Source organism: Gorilla gorilla, chromosome 4 (genome assembly GCF_029281585.2).
Source record: "Gorilla gorilla gorilla isolate KB3781 chromosome 4, NHGRI_mGorGor1-v2.1_pri, whole genome shotgun sequence".
Taxonomy (NCBI): domain Eukaryota; kingdom Metazoa; phylum Chordata; class Mammalia; order Primates; family Hominidae; genus Gorilla; species Gorilla gorilla.
Genome location: NC_073228.2, coordinates 127255885 through 127272579, shown reverse-complemented (window position 1 = coordinate 127272579; position 16695 = coordinate 127255885). Strand labels below are relative to the sequence as shown.

General features: G+C 38.7%; 1 protein-coding gene and 1 pseudogene across 3 annotated transcripts in view; both read left to right on the top strand.

Moving 5' to 3' along the window:
* CEP120 (centrosomal protein 120) overlaps positions 1–16695 on the top strand; it is a 78787-nt gene that overhangs the window by 14609 nt on the left and 47483 nt on the right. For 2 of the 3 annotated variants that reach the window (XM_063706728.1, XM_055387426.2), the window contains exons 5-6: positions 9486–9634; positions 15262–15459. In XM_063706728.1, the coding sequence (XP_063562798.1) occupies positions 9486–9634; positions 15262–15459 (347 nt within the window). Of the gene's footprint in view, positions 1–4863; positions 5084–9485; positions 9635–15261; positions 15460–16695 lie in introns of those variants that run through there. The other variant, XM_019028476.4, reaches the window with a different exon arrangement.
* LOC129533664 (keratin, type II cytoskeletal 8-like) lies at positions 5096–9477 on the top strand (annotated as a pseudogene).

Genomic DNA, 16695 nt, shown 5'->3' with positions numbered 1-16695 from the left:
GAGTTAGGAAGTACTCTCTATGTTTCTGTCTTCTGAAAGAGATTATAGAGAATTGGTATAATTTCTTCCTTAAATGTTTGGTGGAATTCACCAGTGATCTCTAGACCTGGTACTTTCTGTTTGGGAAGGTTATTGATTATTGACTCAATTTCTTTAATAGATAATAGGCCTAGTCAGATTGTCTATTTACTCCTGTATGAGTTTTGGCATATTGTGTCTTTCAAGGAATTGGTCTATTTCATCTAGATTATCAAATTTGTGGGCCTAGACATCTTCATAGTATTCCTTTATTATTATTTTAATACCAGTAGGCTCTGTAGTTATCCCATCTTTCATTTCTGATATGGGTAATTTGTATCCTTTCTTTTTTTTTTTTCTTATTGAGCCTGGCTGGAGGCTTATTGATTTTATTTATCTTTTCAGAGAGCCAGCTTTTGATTTTGTTAATTTTTCTCTATTGATTTCCTGTCTTCAGTTCTATTGATTTGCTCTAATTTTTATTATTATCTTCTGCTTACTTGGACCTAATTTGCTCCTTTTCTGGTTTCCTAAGGTGGAAGCTTAGATGTTTGATTTTAGATCTTCTCTTCTAACAAACATATGCATTTAATGCTATAAATCTTCCTCTAAGCACTGCTTTCATTGCATGTCACAATTTCTGTGCCCAGCGAAATTATCCTTCAAAAGTGAAGGAGAAATAAAAACTCTCAGACAAATAAAAATTGCATCTCACAATTTTTGTTGTGTTTTCATTTTCATTTAGTTCAAGATATTTTAAATTTCTCTTGAGATTTTTTTTTAACCCATGTGTTATTTAGAAGTATGTTGTTTAATCTCAAAGTATTTTGGGATTTTCCAGCTATCTCTGTTACTGATTTCTAGTTTATGTAGCCTGACAGCAGACACGGTTCTGTTCTTAAATTTGTTAAGGTGTGTTTTATGGCCCAGAATTGCTCTGTCTTGGTGAACTTTCTATGTAAGCTTGAGAAGAATGTGTATTCTGCTGTTGTTATTTGAAGTGGTCTATAGATATCCATTGCATCCAGTTGATTGATAATGTTGAGTTCAGTTATGTCAATGATTTTCTGCCTGCTGGATCTGTCCATTTCTCATAGTGTGTGTTAAAGTCTCCAAGTTGGATTCAACTATTTCTCCTTGAAGCTCTGTTAGTTTTTGCTGCATGTATTTTGATACTCTGTTAGGTGCATTCACATTAAAAATTATTTTGTCTTTTTGCAGAATTGACTCCTTTATCATCATGTAATATTCCTCCTTTCCCTGTGAACTTTCTTTGGTCTGAAGTCTGTTCTGTCTGAAATTAATATAACTACTACCATTTTCTTTTGATTAGTATAGCTTTTAATCTATATTTGTTTTTATATTTAAAGTGGGTTTCTTATAGATAACAACATATAGTTGGATCTTGTTTTTTGATCCACTCTGACAATCTGTTTTTTAACTGGTGCATTTAAACTATTGATGTTCAAGGTGATTATTAATATAGTTGCGTGAATAACCTTATTAGTGTTTTATATTTGTTTCTCTTGTTTCTTATTCCTGTTTTTGTCTGTAACTCTTTTCCCACATTTGTGGTTTTAATTTTCTCTTTCTTGCATATCAGTTATACTTTTTTGTTTTTGTTTTTGTTTTTTTACTTTTTTAGTGGTTGCCCTAGAGTTTGCACTATACATTTACAAATTTCAAATAACAGTATACTGCTTTTACTTTGAAGGTCCAGCTTCAAATAACACTATACTGCTTCACAGGTTGTTTTAGGTATTTTAAAATAAAATATTACTAATCCCTCCTTCTTGTCCCTTGTATCATTGCTTTCATTTCAGTTATACATCAGCATACACATGTGCATGCGTGCACACACACACATAATAATTGAAGAACCTTTTATCTGTTAGATCAATTAAGAATAAAAAATAAAAGTTTTTATTTTACTTTCATTTATTCTCTGATGTTCATTTCTTTGTGTAGATCTGAGCTTCTTACCCATGCCATTTTTCTTGTCTGTGAAGAACTTTTTAATATTTCTTGCACACAGGTCTACTGGCAACAAATGCCCTCAATTTTTATTTATCTGAGAGTTTTTATTTCTCCTTCACTTTTGAAGGATAATTTCACTGGGCACAGAATTCTAGGGTGGTTGTTTTTTTTTTTCCCTCAACATTGTAAATACTTCACTCTACCCTTCTTGCTTGCATGGCTTCTGAGAAATTGGATGTAATTCTTATCTTTGGTCCCTTAGAGGTAAGATTTTTTTTTCCCGTTTGGCTTCTTTCAATATTTTTTCTTTAGCTTTGATTTTCTGATGTTTTAATATGGGATGCCTAGCAGCAAGTTTTTTTTTTTTTTTTTTTTTTTGGCATTTATCCTGCTTAGTGTTCTCTGAGCTTCCTGAATCTGTGGTTTGGTGTGTGACATTAATTGGGGTAAATTCTCAGTAATTATTGCTTCAAATATTTCTTCTGTTCCTTTCTCTCTTTTTTCTTCTGGTATTCCCAGTCTGTGTTTATTACACCGTTTTTAGTTATCTCACAGTTCTGAGATGTTCTGTTCTGTTCTGTTCTGTTCTGTGGTTTTTTTTTCCCCCAGTCTTTTTTCTCTTGATGTTCCAGTTTTGGAAACTCCTATTGTCATACTAAGCTCAGAGATTCTTTCCTCAGCCTGTGTCCCACTACTAATGAAGCAATTCTCATAGTCATTCATTTCTGTTTTAGTATTTTTTGTCTCTAGCATTTCTTTTTTATTCTTTCTTGCACTTTAGCATCTTTCTGCTCCCATTATCTCTCTGTTCTTGTATGCTGTCTACTTTTTTCATTAAAACCTTATAAGGCATATTAATCATAGTTAAAAATTTTTTCTGTTTTGATAATTCCAACATTCCTGCCATATCTGACTTTAGTTCTGATGCTTGTTTAGTCTCTTCAAACTGTATTTTTTTTTTCCTTTTAGTATGCCTTGCAATTTTTTGTTTTAAGCCGGACATGATGTATGGGACAAAAGGAACTGCTGTAAATAGGCCTTAGTAATGTAGTGGTCAGGAGTCGGGAAGGGGAAGCATTCTATAGCCTTAAGGTTAGGTCTCAGTCTTTTACTGAGCCTGTGCCCCTTGGGTCTGAACTTCACCATTGCTTCTCAGTTTTTTCTTCCCTTAGATGGGGCAGAGTGTCTGGAGGGGCTGGAGTTGTGTATTCCCTTCCCTTGCATGGAAGACCAGAGGCAGCTGGAGTTGGGTATTTCTCTTCTCCCTGGTCAATTAGGCTCTGATAGAACCTCAACAGGTTAGGCTCTGGCAAATAGTTTCTCCGAGGGCAGGCCTTGTTAACAAGAACAGAATTGTCTGGCATGTTTCAGAATGGTTTCTTTTCTCTTCCCTATGCCAGAAGAATGAGGGAACTTTTCTCTGATATTCACTGTGAGGACCTGGTAGAGCTCCCTGGAGGTAAAAGTCACAAAAGTGTGGGGCTCCCTTGTGACTGGGTCCCCCTGGAGTTTTTATCTCTCAGGCTGGTTCACACCAAGCTACTAGCAGTTCATCCCAGTTCACATTTTCCTACTTACCGCATTGGCTCTTTCTGTTCCAAAATTGTGATATTCTGTAGCTCCCTGTCTGTTTCCTTAGTTTTGGGGAGCAGCAGTTTTCCTGAGACCTCACTTCTCTGACAGATCTATGGAGAGTTGTTAATTTTTAGTTCGTTCAGCTTTTTATTTGCTATTAGGGCTAACTGAAGATTTCTAAGCTCTATGTGCCAGACTGCATATTTCTTCTTGAATGTTTTACAGTCCCTATTTTCTTTTAGGTAAAATGATGGAGTTGGATGAGATAGTCTCGAAAGTTTTTTCCTACTCTAATATTTTGTGATTACATCTCTTCTGTAAACTTTTTCTGTAGAGGAAGAAGGTGTCTTCTGGAAGTGAGAGAAACAAATAGTGAAATTGAAATCATACAACTGATATTCTACTATGCTTCAGTCATGTTGCATGGAATGTCCTAGACTTACATGGAAAACTAATGTTAATAGCGGTGTTTGTATTGGCACATATATTCTTAGTTCAGTGAATTTATAAATAGTTGTCTTGTCCTAAAAGTTTAATTCTGAGTTGAGAATTACCTTTTGAATTGAGAAGATATTATAATTCAGTATTTTAACAATAACTTTTCTTCAGCTTCTTCTCTTACCAGTACTTCTTAACTTCCTTTTGGCCTTTTCATTCTCTTCCCAACCTTTATATATTAAAGAAATTTCTTCTCATTCTGTACACACTCTTCCAATGCAATACTATTTATTTACCAGGCATCAGTCATACAATCATACTCTTCTGTGCCGAAGACCCCCACTTAGGCCTTTGGACGCAAATATCACTTGCCTCCTGGACATCTTCTTTTGGATGACCTCTAGGCACCATAAACCCAAGAGATTGTTAAATTGAATTTCAGCGATGTGTTTGCCAAAATGGCATACATTGTAAGTAGTGAAGTCAGGATGTGATCTTGGAAGTCAGATTCTAGAGCCTTTATTATTTTTTCCCTCAGTGAAAAAAAATTTTAAGAATTTGTTTTCATTGTGAAATAATCTCAGTCTTCCCCAAAAGTTGGAAGTATGTTATGAAGAAGAATATTTTTCCCTGGACTGTTTGAGAGGAATTTACTACCTAATGCACCTGAATATTTGGAGTATTTATTAGAGCATTCTCCTTCATATCCGTGGTATATCCATCAGAACTGGGAAATTTACATCAATATATTAACACATATAACCTTATTACATTAATGAAACATTGATACATTGCTACCACCTAATTTCATTTGAGTTTTGTGTCTTTTCCCAATAATTTCCTTTATAGGAAAAGGATTTAGTTTAGAATTAGATGTTACATTGAATTGTTATATCTGTGTATTCTGAAATAGTTCCTTGATCTTTCCATGACCTTGAAATTTTGAAGATTGCAGGCCAGTTAATTTGTAGATTGTTTCATGACTTGAGTTTGTCTGATTTTAGATTTAGCTTATGCATCTTTGGCAGAAATTTCATCGAAGAGATGCCACGTTCTTCCCATTGCATCTTATCAGGTGGTGCACAATTTTGATTTGTCCTATTTCTGATGCTAACTTTGATTACTTGATTAAAGTGTTGTGTGTTAGTGCTCTCAACTGTAAACTTGCTCTTTTTTCTTTTGTAATTAATAACTCTTTTGGGCAGAATTGTGAAATTATGAATATATTCAATTTCTCATTAGACCTTCAATTCGTTTATATCAGTCTGAATTTACAGTTTTCTCTTTTTATTTCGTGTTTTACAATATTTAACTACGCTTAATTGTTTGTCCCAGATTTGGGCAGCCCTTTTAAGTTGCTTTTGTTTCCTTTTGAATGTCTCCATGATTCTTTGAACTTATCAACAAATATTTTCAGGCACAGCAAGATGTTCCAAGCTCATCTTGTGCTTACTCTGTCTCAGCTCTGGATTCAGCCATTTCTCTAAGGAGCCCTGCTTCCTTTCAGTAAAGAATGATTTTTAGAAGCCAAGATCTAGGTGCTAGGTATGTTAGCTGATATCGAGGTGTCACTGCTCCCAGGCCCTTTCAGTAGACAAAGTGAGGGAATTTGTGCATATATGTGTACACACACATACAAATACATACACACATTTGTATATATACATATGGTCTTACCTGTTTTGTGCTGCTATGATAGAATACTACAGACTGGGTAATTTATAAAGAACAAATTTATTTCTCGCAGTGCTGGAGGCTGGGAAGTTCAAGATCGAGGCACTGGCATCTGGTGAGGTACTTTGTCCTACATCCTCACATATTGGAAGGCTGAAGAGCAAGAGAGGAACTCTCTCCACCAAGCCCTTTTATAAGGGCACCTGATCTCATTCATTAGGGAGGAGCTCTCATGACCTAATCACCTGTTTAAGACCATATCTCCTAATACCATCACATTGGCCATTAAGTTTCAACACCTGAGTTTTGGAGGGGACACATTGAAACCATAGCACATATACACCATTTTGCTTATATTTATCAATATACATTGAACAGTACCAGGTGCGGTGGCTCATGCCTGTTCCAGCACTTTGGGAGGCTGAGGCAGGTGGATCACTTGAGGCCAGGAGTTTGAGACTGGCCTGGCCAACATGGTGAAACCCCTTCTCTACTAAAAATACAAAAAATTAGCCTGGCTTGGTGGCACAAGCCTGTAATCCCAGCTACTCAGGAGGCGGAGGCAGCAGAATTGCTTGAATCTGGCGGGGCAGAGGTTGCAGTAAGCCGAGATCCACTGCAGCCTGGGTGACAGAGCAAGACTCTGTCTCAATAAAAAACAAAAAACAGACCAAGAAGCAGCTTCTCCGCTCCTTCTAGGATCTCCGCCTGGTTCGGCCCGCCTGCCTTCACTCCTGCCTCCACCGTGTCCATTAGGTGACCCAGAAGTCCTACAAGGTGTCCACCTCTGGCCCCCGGGCCTTCAGCAGCCACTCCTACACAAGTGGGCCTGGTGCCCACATCAGCTCCTCAAGCTTCTCCCGAGTGGGCAGCAGCTGCTTTCGGGGTGGCCTGGGCGGCGGCTATGGTGGGGCCAGCGGCGTGGGAGGCATCACCGCGGTCACAGTCAGCCAGAGCCTGCTGAGCCCCCTTGTCCTGGAGGTGGACCCCGACATCCAGGCTGTGTGCACCCAGGAGAAGGAGCAGATCAAGACCCTCAACAACAAGTTTGCCTCCTTCATAGACAAAGTACGGTTCCTGGAGCAGCAGAACAAGATGCTGGAGACCAAGTGGAGCTTCCTGCAGCAGCAGAAGACGGCCGGGAGCAACATGGACATGTTCGAGAGCTACATCAACAACCTTAGGCGGCAGCTGGAGACTCTGGGCTAGGAGAAACTGAAGCTGGAGGCGGAGCTTGGCAACATGCAGGGGCTGGTGGAGGACTTCAAATACAAGTATGAGGATGAGATCAATAAGCGTGCAGAGATGGAGAATGAATTTGTCCTCATCAAGAAGGATGTGGATGAAGCTTACATGAACAAGGTAGAGCTGGAGTCTCGCCTGGAAGGGCTGACTGATGAGATCAACTTCCTCAGGCAGCTGTATGAAGAGGAGATCTGGGAGCTGCAGTCCTGGATCTCAGACACATCTGTGGTGCTGTCCATGGACAACAGCCGCTCCCTGGATATGAACAGCATCATCGCTGAGGTCAAGGCACAGTACGAGGAGATCGCCAACCGCAGCCAGGCCGAGGCTGAGAGCATGTACCAGATGAAGGATGAGGAGCTGCAGAGTCTGGCTGGGAAGCACGGGGATAACCTGCGGTGCACAAAGACTAAGATCTCCGAGATGAACTGGAACATCAGCCGGCTTCAGGCTGAGAATGAGGGCCTCAAAGGCCAGAGGGCTTTCCTGGAGGCCGCCATTGCAGATGCCGAGCAGTGTGGAGAGCTGGCCATTAAGGATGCTAACACCAAGTTGTCGAGCTGGAGGCCGCCCTGCAGCGGGCCAAGCAGGACATGGCGTGGCAGCTGCGTGAGTACCAGGAGCTGATGAACGTCAGGCTGGCCCTGGACATCGAGATCGCCACCTACAAGAAGCTGCTGGAGGGCGAGGAGAGCCGGCTGGAGTCTGGGATGCAGAACATGAGTATTCATACGAAGACCACCAGCAGTTATGCAAGTGGTCTGAGCTCGGCCTATGGGGGCCTCACAAGCCCCGGCCTCAGCTACGGCCTGGGCTCCAGCTCCTTCAGCCGCACCAGCTCCTCCAGGGCCGTGGTTGTGAAGAAGATCGAGACACGTGATGGGAAGCTGGTGTCCGAGTCCTCTGACGTCCTGCCCAAGTGAACAGCTGTGGCAGCCCCTCCCAGCCTACCCCTCCTGCGCTGCCCCAGAGCCTGGGAGGGAGGTCGCTATGCAGGGTAGCACTGGGAACAGGAGACCCACCTGAGGCTCAGCCCTAGGCCTCAGTCCACCCGCGGGGGAGTTTACTGCCTGGGGACCCCCGCTTTGCCCATGCCTCCAGCTACAAAACAATTCAGTTGCTTTTTTTTTTTTTTCGGTCCAAAATAAAACCTCAGCTAGCTCTCCAAAAAAAAAAAAAAAGCCATATATATATGTATATGTATGTATTTATGTGTATATATATATGTATATATATGATATCTGAATTGATGCTGCTCTGTATATGTGTATATAGACGCTTCAGTATATATATTGTCAATTCAGATTGACACCTTCAATTCCATTCCAACACCGCAAGATTCTAGTTTTCATCTTCACCCTATTTGTAACTCCCTTCCCTGTCAGTGAGAACATGTCATACTTATTTTAACTTCTAAGCTCTATTGGCCTTATTGTATGATGGCTGCCTTTATTAAAGTGCTTAATGGGTCAGAGTCTGTGCTAAATGCTTTGCTTTCATTATTTGATTTGATCTTTCAACAACTCTATAAAAGCTTTCTAGAAAAAAAAAATGGAGACTAAAAGAGATGGATATGGGTTCCCTGTGCAACAAGTCAAGGACAGAACTGGGATTGGAACCTTGGTCTATGCGACTTAGATATCTGTGCTCTTAATTATTATACTGTTTTCAGCCACTGCTACTGTAAGCACAACTCTTTAGGATTAACTCCTAGAAGAAGGATTGCTCGTTTATAGGGTATGCACATGTAAAATTTTGATAGGCCCTGATATATCACCTTCTAATAGGTTATTCTAGCATGTACCTGCCAACATTGAGAGCATTCACTTTCCTGCATTCTCCTCAACATTGGATATTATCAATTATTTTAGTTGTGTATGTTTTTTGTTTTTTAAATCAATTTGAAAAACCCTGTCCCTCTTCAGTCTCCTCATACTAAAGCCTATTTGATTATGTCAGTTTTCTTCTCAAAACTAGTTTCATGATTTTCTCTTATTCTTAGAAAACTATCCAAAAATGTTTCTGGATAGCATACAGAAGGACTGTATGATATGGCCTCTGCTTATCCAGCCCCACCTCCCTCTGTATATCGGTTCTCACTCTGTGATCTGGCACCCTATGCCTGTGTCAGTTTTCTCACACATGCTTTCTCTTGCTTCTGTGTTTTTGTACATACTGTCCCTTCTGTCTAGAACACTCTTTTTTTTTACTCCCCCATTCCCTGTTCAGCTGCCCTTTTCTTCTTAGCCATATCTAGCTTATTCACTTTCCAGTTTAGATTCACTGTAAAACCTATGTTAGATGCCTTTTCTATGTGGTTTATTACCTTAAGGTTTTAAAAATGTTACTTCAGAATTTTACTTTTACATACAGAAAGACAATGCTGGTTAAGTAAGGTTTCTTTGGTGAGTATATAAGAGAGTAAAGGAAACCTTATTAGATATTAACTGTATTCATGAAAATTACCAAGCAAATTACAAAATATAATCAGTTTTAAAAATCTTATAATGGTTTATGACAAACTACAATGTAGTTTAATCGTGTTTTTCTCTGTAAAGTACCTGCCATCCTGGCTGGACTTGACCCCAGGGACATTGTGGCTGTGCTGAATGAAGAGGGAGGCTACCATCAGATTGGACCAGCAGAATACTGTACTGACTCCTTTATTATGTCAGTGACCATAGCATTTGCCACCCAGTTGGAACAGGTGAGACTTTCCATGAGATTGGTGACTTACAAATAATTTGAAAACTATGTAAAACATTTTACCTTTCAGGTATTAAAAAGACTTGCAAGTAGACTTTTTTTTAACTTTTGAAAAATGAGTTCAAAACATGTTTTCTTTCATACTGGAAAGAAAACTTCTTAATTTAGAAAAAATAGATTTTGATGATCTTGATTGTAAGAGAATAAATCTCTCAGGATTTAGGAGAATGGCCATCAGTTAACATTGTTTTCCATTGTACTGTGTGGCATTGTAAGGACTGACATGGAAGGATTTTAAAATTTGTGAACGATTTACTTTTTGGAGAAACTTACAATGTCAGGAATACCTTCTGCCACTAATACTTAATGCCTATAGAGTTTTGGGTTCTATTTTATCTTGTTTATAAACTAATAAATTAAGCTGTTACTGTCATGGATGCTAGCAGAAGACACAGGTTCTTGGATCAGAAACAAAAGAATTTATTACCCTTAGCAGCAGAGCAAGAACATGAATATTGGTATATTTCCTTCAGTTGCCCTTACCCCAGGTCCCATGGGGACTACACAGAGGGGCCCAGGTGGTTGCTCTACACATAGTGGGTTTTATCACAGCTGAGGAAACTGAATTTGGGGAACCTGCCACTTTTATTGTAAGCAGTAAGCAGGCCTAGTCTTTGTCCAGGAAGACACATTACCTTATCTCTCAAGCTGCTTAAACAACCCTGGGAAATGGGCTGAGTAAAAGAGTGGTCTGGGCCTTGCAGTCTTGCCATACTCTGCAAGAATGTGCAGGGATGCTCAGGGTTCATGGTAGATTGCCTTCCCAACAGCGGCTCAACACAAAACTAGCTGTTATTCCACTGTCCTTCTCAAGTCCACTTCCCTTTTTTTTTCCCTCCTCTGCCATCAACTTGGTTTTACAGATCTACTTTTCTTGACATTATGTTGTTCTATAGTAGCTGAAATGAATTAATACTTATAAAAATAGATAATATGTTTTATAACTGTACAATTTTTATCAGAGTATTCCCCTCCCCACTTTTTCCCTAAGAGACAGGTCTTTCTTTGTTGCCCAGGCTGGAGTGCCTTGGCGTGATCATAGCTCACTGTAGCCTCAAGCTCCGAGAGTCAGTTGATCCTTCTGCCTCAGCCTCCTGAGTAGCTGGGATTATAGGCATGTGCCACCACATCCACCTAATTTTTAATTTTTTTGTAGAGACAGGGTTTCACTATGCTGGTCAGGCTGGTCTTGAACTCCTGGCCTCAAATGATCCTCCCACCTCAGCCTCGCAAGGTGCTGGGATTACAGGTGTAAGCCACCATGCCCGGCCTTATTTACTTTCTTAGAGGAACAAAATGTCCACGTAATCCACATTCACAAATGAAATTTGCAATTAGTGGCCACATTTTTATTTGACTTGCAAGGTACATCAGGTAAAGATTTTTCTCAGGAAATGTGTTTACTTTGTCACACTGAATTCATCCCCACTATATAAAGAACTTGGTGTTCTTTGAGCATTTACTCTTTCTCTCCTTATTTGGTACTGTAAATTTCCTCATTGATACATACATACTTTTGCCTTTATATCAGTTTCCGTATTTTTCTTCTCTTAAAGGTCTGCTTATGGATTGTTAATAGTTTAATATGCCACTCTAGTTGCAGGGAAAGCCAGATATCTATTGCCTTTTTATTTATTAACCACATCAGAACACTCTTGTCCATATGTCAGATAATTAGGAATGTACTGTGTTTTTACTGTGTCGTTACCATATTTGCAAAGCATTTTATTTTTTATTTTTATTTTTTTGAGGTGGAGCCTCGCTCTTGTCACCCAGGCTGGAGTGCAATGGTGCAATCTCAGCTCACTACAACCTCTGCCTTCCCGGTTCAAGTGATTCTCCTGCCTCACCCTCCCGAGTAGCTGGGATTACAGGCACCTGCCATCACACCTGGCCAGTTTTTATAGTAGAGATGGGGTTTCACCATATTTGCCAGGTTGGTCTCAAACTCCTGACCTCAGGTGATCCTCCTGCCTTGGCCTCCTAAAGTGCTGGGATTACAGTCATGAGCCACCATGCCCAGCTGAATTTGAAATCACTGTTTTAATACTTTTATCCTCCTTAGGGAAGCATAATTGTTCATATTTATTGATTACTTACTGTGTAATGCTTTGTATAATAGACATTGTGCCACCCACTCTGCATATTTTGCGCTTAATTCTACCACAATCTTCGAGTTGATCATTTTCATTTTAGAGATAAGGAAACCAAGTCTTAGGAAGATCTTACAGCTAGTTAATGACCCAAGTATTTCTGACCACGTGGTCATTTTTAATATTCTCTTGTTCCCATATAATGCTCTCTTGCCTCTTAATGAGTTGGGAATAAGATAGATTTGAGTTGGAATCTCATTCTGTTTTCTAGCTCCTTCAACTTAGGCAAGTTACTTAACCTTTTTGAGGCTTGATTTTATATAGTCATGATAGTTACCATCTTTTCAGTTGTGCATGAGGAATGAGGTAATATTACTAAGGTGCCTACCATGTTGTTTGTGAGAAGCTACATTTGTATGGTAAAGTTTCCTGTGGGTAATTGACCTATTGAGTCCATAACTTTTAAAAACCAATATAATACAGTTCTTGGTAATACAGGTGAATTACTGGGACAAATTACTGTTTCAGTTTAGTTTAAAAAAAAAAACAAACAGGTTGATGTCTGGCAAACTATTTACTATCTCTATAAAAAAATTAAGGCAGATAGATTCCTCACAATGTTAAACAGAATTACCACATGATCAGCAATACTACTCCTAGGTATACACCCAAAAGTATTGGAAATAGGTATTAAAATAAAAATCTGTACGTGAGTGTTTATAGCAGTATTATACATGATAGCCAGAAGGTGAAAACTACCCAGATGCCCTCAATAGATGAATGGATAAACAAACTTTGGCATATCTATACAATTAAATACAATTTAGCTATCAAAGTACTACCTGTGGGTGGTGTGGCATACACCTGTAATCTTAGCTACTCAGGAGCCTGAGGCAAGAGGATCCCTTGAGTCCCAACAGTTCAAGACCAGCCAGGGCAACATAGCGAGACCTCCATCTTTATAGTAAAAAAAAAAAAAAAAGGAATGGAGACCAGGCGCGGTGGCTCACATCTGTAATCCCAGCACTTTGGGAGGCTGAGGAGGGCAGATCACGAGGTCAGGAGATCGAGACCATCCTGGCTAACATGGTGAAATCCCGTCTCTACTAAAAATACAAAAAAAATTAGCCGGGTGTGGTGGCGGGTGCCTGTAGTCCCAGCTACTTGGGAGGCTGAGGCAGGAGAATGGCGTGAACCCAGGAGGCGGAGCTTGCAGTGAGCCGAGATCACACAACTGCACTCAAGCCTGGGTGACAGTGCGAGACTCTGTCTCAAAAAAAAAAAAAAAAGGAATGAAGTACTGATACATGCCACAACATAAAGGAATGTTGGAAACATGCTAAGTGAAAGAAGCAAGACACAAAAGGCCACATATTGTGTGGTTCCATTTATATGAATCATCCACAATAGGCAAAAGTTCCTACAAGCAGATTTGTGATTTCCAGGGACTGGGGGCAGGAGAGTATGGATGGTAGGGTGTTGCTGCTTAATGATTGTATTGTTTATGTTTGGGATGAAATTAGCTGTTTAATTTTTTCCTCTCAACTTAGTCAAAGGCAGTGTGAGAAAGCATCTAGCAATAAACAGATTTACAAACCTTTTCAGATGCAAATCAGTGACTTAGCACATGTTACTATAAAGTTTTAGTAGAATGGAGGATTGAGTTTGGAGCAGGAAGACCGGCTAGTGACAATCTTGCTTCCTTCTTTTCTTAAATATTGAAAGTTAAGAGTAGGAAAAAAATAGTCTCTAAATATCAGGATAATAAAGAAATTTTAAAGAATTTCTTCCCATAATGGGAATAATTTAGAATTAAATGTACTGTGAAATATATAAGGATCTTTATTTCTTAATGTTTTTATTGCTGTATGATCATGAAAGAAAGTAAAAGAAAATGAAAATCTTCCCTAAACCCCTCCAGAATAATCACTGTAATGGTTATGTGTTCTTCTCTAGGTATTTTCCATTCTCACATAACAACAGCTGTGTGCTAGGCATTGTTGTAGCAGAGACTATGTATCTCTTTTAATCCTTCCAACAACCCTAAAACAAGTGCATACACACAGTGATTAAGTAATTTTTCTAAAATTTCACAGTAAGTTACTGATGGAACTAGAGTTAGGGTTTGGGATCTGACTCCAGAATTTGTGATTGTAACAATTATAAGTGCATAGGTGCTCCTCTCAATGTGTGTAAGTCCACATGATTAAAATCTCCTCACTTAAACATGAATACATTTTAAAGTACAGGATTAAAATAACTTACATTTATTATGTGTCTGGTACTGTGCTATTGTAATCTAAGTAGTTAGTACTTTTATTTTCACAAACTATGCAAACTGTCCTGCAATTTTTTTAAGCCAACAGTGTATCTTAGAGAGGGATCCTCAACCCTCAGGCTGCGGACTGGTACAGGTTTGTGGCCTGTTAGGAACAGGCTACATAGCAGGAGGTGAGCAGCGGGCAAGTGAGCATTAGGGCCTGAGCTCTGCCTCCTATCAGATCAGTGGTGGCATTAGATTTTCATAGGAGCACGACCTTATTATCAGCTACACATGTAAGGAATCTAGGTTGCGTGCTCCTTATGAGAATCTAATGCCTAATGATCTGAGGTAGAACAGTTTCCTCCTGTAGCTATTCCCCCTATACCCTCCTGTTTGTGGAAAAATTGTCTTCCACGAAACCAGTCCCTGGTGCCAAAATGGTTAGGGACTGGTGTCTTAGATAACTTTCATGTTAATGTGTTATTATTTAGCAGCCATGGTGTATGATAATTATATGTAAGCCATCTCCTATTGATGAACACATTAAATGTTTATAGCTTATTGTTTAACAGTATGCTAGTGAACATTAAAGGTCTGTTAGAAAATATATTTTGTAGGACAAGAATCCCATCTCTTAGTCATATGTGGCCATGAAACTAGTAACTCTGAAAAGTAACACTCATAGTACAAAAGGTATTTTTGTGGTGTTATTTTCATAGGCCTCTAAATTTCGACAGAATAGCTAAAAACTTTATCAGAGACCTCAACTAAGATGTTATATATTAGATAGCCTGGATTAAATTTCTTTAAAACCTTTCCTCATTCATAACATAGAGCCTCTGATGGCTGAGGAAGTATGAGATGAAATAAAATATGTGAAAATAAGGAAAGCTCAATTTGAAATATTTAATCTCTTTCTTCTAAGTAGAACTTTCACATATTCTTTCATGGACCAGTTGAATGCAATGAAAACTTTAAAACAACATAAATCTATAAAGTCTTTTAGACTCTGCTTTTCTAAGACAACTCTTTTTTAAAAAAATAGTAATTTGGTAGTAATTTGGCAGAAATTCATAAATTTTATTTGAGCGGTTAAGACATCAAATAAAAAAATCAACATTTTAGCAAATGTTTTTGGAATGTAATAGATACACTAAGCATGTTCAGAAGTTTAGAAAGTAATAACTGTTTTCTTTTTCCTGAAATGTTTAGTTAATTCCATGTACCATGAAACTTCCAGAAAGACAGCCTGAGTTTTTCTTTTACTACTCTTTACTGGGAAATGATGTTACAAATGAACCCTTCAATGATTTAATCAACCCAAACTTTGAGCCAGAGAGAGCATCAGTTCGCATCCGTAGCAGTGTAGAAATTCTTCGTGTTTACCTGGCTCTTCAGTCTAAACTGCAGGTGAGTATTGCAGCAAATCGTTTTTAGCTGGAGGTGGTCTTTTAAGCATTAATTTAGTACCTAAACTAAACGAGAGTTTAGTACCTAAACTTCATCCTATTTCAGTAGTAGAGGTTATCTTTCTGCCACATCTTCTAATTTTTTTAGGTACTATCCTGAGTCATGAAGTTGTTGGCATTACAATTACCTCAGAATTTTATGAGATAACACCTCTTTTCCCAGGAATTGAGAAAAGAGGTATATCAGTTATCAGTCCTTTGCAATAAAAAAAATTATACCTGGAGCCTAGGGCAGCAGGCACGAGCAAGGTTTCATTATTGTTAATGGAGATATTAGGTGTAGGCACACAGATCACACTCTCAATTTCAAAATATATATGCCTTACTGCCATTAAAAGCAATGAGGTAAGACAGCTTTCTAAAAATCTGCCCTTGAGTTGAATATTTTTTATGAACTATTTTTGAATTGGACTCCATTTAAAAGCAAACATTGGTGGAGCATGGTAGCTCACACCTATAATTCCAGCACTTTGAGAGGCTAAGATGGGAGGATCACTTGAGGCCAGGAGTTCAAGAATAGCCTGGGCAACATAGCAAGACCCTGTTTCTACAAAAAATAAAAAATTACTTAGACATAGTGGTGTGTGCCTGTAATCTTAACTACTCGGGAGGGTGAGGTGGAAGGACTGCTTGAGTCCAGAAGTTGGAGACTGCAGTCAGCTATGATCACACCACTGTACTCCAGCTTGGGCAGCAGAGCAAGACTCTGTCTCAAAAAAAAGGTAAGTTAACCTTACCTAGTAAACATTACTCTTCTGTCTTTTATGACACTTCCTTTTGATCAAACTGAAATAGGGTTGTGTTGTATATGGTTAGATACTCATTTGTTTAGAATAAAGTAATGGACAGGAGGTGAGAAGAAGCATTAGGAAATTTTAGTAGAACTAAATTTTAGAGATGATTCTGCTAAACCCAAGATATTTAGAAAACTGAAGACTATATAAAATGGTGACATGCAGGGAAAAGCAGTTTGAATTTTATTCTGTATCTAACATATCAGTCCTTACCAAAAGTATTGATTTATTAGTTTCTAATGGAGGACATTTACATCATAAAAATACTTTTTTTTCCAGCCCATAAAAATATTACACCTTATAATAACTTTGGGACTAAGTTACAGGTCTCTCTTAACTCTTTCACTGATGATATTAGAGCTAAATATATTTTACAGCATGAT